This window comes from Cicer arietinum, chromosome 3, assembly GCF_000331145.2.
Source record: "Cicer arietinum cultivar CDC Frontier isolate Library 1 chromosome 3, Cicar.CDCFrontier_v2.0, whole genome shotgun sequence".
NCBI lineage: Eukaryota > Viridiplantae > Streptophyta > Magnoliopsida > Fabales > Fabaceae > Cicer > Cicer arietinum.
The window spans coordinates 35,397,234-35,402,110 of NC_021162.2; the positions used below are offsets into that span (position 1 = coordinate 35,397,234).

Consider the following 4,877-nt stretch of genomic DNA (forward strand, 5'->3'; position numbering starts at 1 on the left):
ACGACATGACTGAAGCAATCCAAGCCATGAATGCTATGGCCGCAGCAATGGCCCAACAAGCTGCGGTCTAGGCTCAACGAGATGCACAAAGAGATTAGAGGGATGAAGCAGCCAGTGCAGCAAGAGCATTGAATGAATTTCGTCGACAAGATCCGCCTAAATTCAAAGGGGAACATGACCCCGACAAGGCTGATCTTTGGCTGCAAGAAATCGAGAAGATCTTCGAGATCTTACACTGCTCTGACAATGCGAAAGTAGAGTATGCAACCTATTTGATGATTGGTGAAGCTGAATACTGGTGGCGAGGTGCGAAGAAAATGATGGAGACAAATCATGAAGAGCTAACCTGGGAGGCTTTCAAGAATAAGTTCCTAGAAAAATACTTCCCGAAAAGTGCTAGGGCTGAGAAGGAGGCCCAATTTCTGAAGTTGTATCAAGGGAATCTCACGATAGCGAAATATGCGGCAAAGTTCAAGTCCCTAGCAAAGCACTTCTGCTATTTCCTAAATCAGATAGATGAAGAATACATGTGCGAGAGGTTTGAAAGCGGGCTTAGGTATGAAATTAAGGAGTTAGTGGGGCCCTTGGAGATACGTCAATATCAAGTGCTAGTGGAGAAATGCAAGAAAATGGAGCAGATGAAACAGAGCCGCCTGAATAGGGGTGCTATAGGTGGACCCATCAGACCTCGGGTAGAGATTTAAATCCACCCATATCCTGAGAGTCATAAGTTTGGCCTCTAAATGTTAATATTTGAAAACAGGGGCATAACGACCAACAGAATATGGGCAAGCAACATCAACAACACAAGCCATATGCCCGACCACTAAGGAATGCTAGAGATCAACCTCGACCTCAAAACAGGGAAGGTCAAGGGACAAAAGTTCCAGGTCAGAACCAGGCGTACCCTGTTAGGTGTTTTCGCTGCAACAGAGAAGGACACAAGATATCTGCGTGTCCAATCAGACCAAGGGTTTGTTACATTTGTCAGAAACCAGACCATTTTGCAAATGAATGCCCTGAACGGAAGGACGATAGAGCTGTCAACCTCAACAATGTCAACGACAATGTTGTACGCCCTACTGCCAAGGGACGTGTCTACCACATCAATGGAGAGGAAACTTCATCTTCCTCTGAACTTATCCAAGGTGAGTGTTTAATTGCTAGAAAATCACTTAATGTAATTTATGATTCGGGGGCAACACACTCATTCATTTCATTGGATTGGGTGGATTCGCTCCAACTTACTGTTACTACTTTGCCGTTTGATTTGGTGGTTACCCTACCTTCTACCGAATCGGTGAAATGTAATACGGCTTGCTTGCAATGTCCATTGATTGTGTTCGATATGAGATTCAACGTTGATTTGATTTATATTCCCCTCAAGCATGTGGGAGTGATCCTTGGAATGGATTGGTTGTCAAGCCATTATGTTCTATTGGATTGTGCTCGTAAGTCTGTGATATTCCCAGACCCAGGTGTTTCTCGATTCCTCGATACCAATAAATTGAACTTCTCCTTGAAAGGGGGAGTTCAGAAGTGTGTTTTCCTCAACTCAGTCAGTACGAAGCTAGAGGTGGAGGTAGACGGGATACTTGTGGTCGAAGATTTTCCAGAGGTATTTCCGCCGGATGTACCATGATTGCCCCCATTTCGTGATATTGAATTCTCAATTGATGTGACTCCGGGTACATGACCTATATCTATTGCACCTTATAGAATGTCTCCTTCGGAATTGTCAGAGTTGAAAAATCAGTTGGAGGACCTTTTATCTAAACAGTTCATACGACCGAGTGTCTCACTTTGGGGAGCACCAGTACTCCTAGTGAAGAAGAAGGATGGAAAGTCTAGACTCTGTGTCGATTATCGTCAGCTTAATAAAGTCACCATCAAAAATAGGTATCCCTTGCCACGCATTGATGATTTGATTGACCAACTCAAAGGAGCAATGATATTTTCTAAGATTGATTTGAAGTCGGGGTATCATCAGATTCGGGTGAAGGAAGAAGACATTCCTAAAACTGCATTCAGGACTCGCTATGGACACTTTGAGTATTTGGTGATGCCTTTTGGTGTCACCAATGCACCAGCAATTTTCATGGACTACATGAATCGTATATTTCACCCCTTCTTAGACAAATTTGTAGTGGTCTTCATTGATGACATATTGATTTATTCTAAGAGCCTGGAGGAACATGAAGTTCACCTACGTCAAGTTTTGCAAGTCTTGAAGGACAAGAGATTGTATGCTAATTTGGGGAAATGTGAATTCTGGTTGGAGGAGGTGAAATTCTTGGGACACGTTATTTCAAAGGAAGGTATCGTTGTCGACCCAACTAAAGTAGAGGCTGTGGTGGCATGGAAACAACCACAAACCGTCACAGAGATTAGAAGTTTCTTGGGCTTGGCTGGATATTATAGAAGATTCATTGAGGATTTTGCCAAGATTGCAGCGCCGTTGACACAACTCACAAGGAAGAATCATATTTATGCATGGACGGAGGAATGTGAGAGGAGTTTTCAGATGATGAAAGAGAAGCTAACTACATCACCGGTGTTGGTGTTACCACAACCAGAAGAACCATATGAAGTTTATTGTGATGCTTCTTTACAAGGGTTGGGTTGTGTACTTATGCAGAACAAACAGGTGGTAGCATATGCTTCAAGACAGTTGAAGGTGCATGAGAAACATTATCCCACGCATGACATGGAGTTGGCTGCAATAGTTTTTGCACTAAAAATTTGGAGGCACTATCTGTATGGGTGCAATTTTGATGTATACAGTGACCATAAAAGTTTGAAATACTTGTTCGACCAGAAGGAGCTTAATATCCGACAGCGAAGATGGATGGAGTTCATCAAGGATTATGAGTTCACGTTGCACTATCACCCAGGAAAGGCCAATGTGGTGGCTGATGCCTTGAGTAGGAAGCGGGCCCATTTGTCATCCATAAAAATGAAGGGATTAGAGTTGTTAGAGAATTTTCGCGACTTGAATCTTAATATGGATTTTTTGTCGGGAAAAGTACAATGTGGAATGATCATTGTAGATAATAAACTAATGAATGAGATAAAAGTCCTTCAAGTGACCGATGAGGCTATTCAGGGGAGACGGAAATTGGTTGAGACCGGCAAGGCTCCCGAATTTCAAATGGATCCAGATAACATTTTGTGGTGTAATAAACGTATTTGTGTGTCGAATAATGCAGAGTTGAGAAAAACTATTTTGGATGAGGCCCACAAGAGCAAACTGAGTATTCATCCTGGTACTACAAAGATGTATAAAGACTTGAAGCAAAGATTTTTGTGTCCAGGAATGAAGAAACAAGTGGCGGAATATGTGGCGTCTTGCCTGACTTGCCAAAAGGCTAAGGTCGAACACCAAAAATCTGTTGGATTGTTGCAGTCATTAGATGTACCAGTGTGGAAATGGGATAGCATATTTATGGACTTTGTGGTGACATTACCTAAGACTCAGAAGAAATTTGACTCCATTTGGTACCTAAGACTCATAAGAAATTTTACTCCATTTGGGTGATTATTGACAGGCTCACAAAATCCGCACATTTCATACCTGTAAGGACTACTTACAATGTATCAAAGCTTGCAGAGATTTACGTTGCGGAAATTGTTAGATTACACGGGATACCATCTAGCATTGTGTCTGATAGAGATCCAAAGTTCACTTCTCGTTTGTGGGGGAGCATTGCATGAGCATTGGGTACTAAATTGAGATTGAGTTCTGCTTACCACCCTCAAACCGATGGCCAAACTGAAAGGACTATTCAGACCTTAGAAGATTTGCTAAGAGCTTGTACATTAGATAACAGAGGAAGTTGGGATGATCTATTGCCTCTTGTCGAATTTACCTATAATAATAGCTATCATGCAAGCATCGGTATGGCCCCGTACAAGGCTTTGTATGGGCGCAAGTGTCAAACTCCCTTGTGTTGGTATCGAGATGGCGAAAACTTAATTGTAGGGCCAGAGCTGGTGCAACAAACTACAGAGAAGGTGCGTCAGATCCAAGAGCGGATGAGAACAACACAGAGTAGGCAGAAGAGTTATGCTGATCCAAGAGTGACGCCTACTACTGGAGTTGGTAGGGCATTGAAGTCTAAAAAGCTTACTCCGAAGTTTATTGGACCATACCAAATTCTTCGACGTGTGGGTCCAGTAGCGTATCAAATTGCTTTACCACCGAATTTAGCTAATTTACATGATGTGTTCCATGTATCACAATTGAGGAAGTACATTGCAGATCCATCCCATATTATTGCGCCAGATGATATTCAATTGAAGGAGAATTTTACCTTCGAGGTCCCACCGATAAGCATCGCTGACAGAACTACCAAACATTTGAGGGGAAAGGAAATTCCGTTGGAAGGTGATTTGGAACCAGACGACTGGGGATGCTACTTGGGAGTTGGAAAAGAAGATGAGAGAGCTTTACCCAGACCTTCTAGAAACCTCTTAGTTTCGAGGACGAAACTATTTTAAGGGGGTAAGTATTGTAACACCCTTTTTTTAATTAATTAATTTAAAATCGTTAGTTTTGTTTATCCTTTTATTAATTTAGTGTGACGATAGTAAGATAATTATTCTTTGGATGTTTAATTATTTGATAAAGTATTTTCATATTAAATAATTTATTATTTGGATTTTTATTATTGACTAAGTAAAATTCGTAGAAATATTTGTCTTAGAGTGAACAATGACCAAGCCAATTTTGACTAAGTCAAAATTGAATCACCCACACTACTATTTTTATAACTATATTTTATAATATTTAGTTTATATTGTGTCCATTCAAATGTGTAACTAGCAAGAATAAATACATGAATGCCAATTAATTCTTAACGGTTGGTCATTGAATG

The 4,877-nt window shown here is 41.1% G+C and overlaps 1 protein-coding gene across 1 annotated transcript; it reads left to right on the top strand.

Annotated features, from left to right (window-relative positions):
• The first annotated feature begins 5 nt into the window (after positions 1 to 5).
• LOC105851279 (uncharacterized) lies at positions 6 to 1,642 on the top strand. Its single transcript, XM_012711972.1, has 3 exons — positions 6 to 65; positions 99 to 692; positions 764 to 1,642. The coding sequence occupies exons 1-3, from the start codon at positions 6 to 8 to the stop codon at positions 1,640 to 1,642; spliced, it is 1,533 nt and encodes a 510-aa protein (XP_012567426.1).
• The last annotated feature ends 3,235 nt before the right edge of the window (positions 1,643 to 4,877 follow it).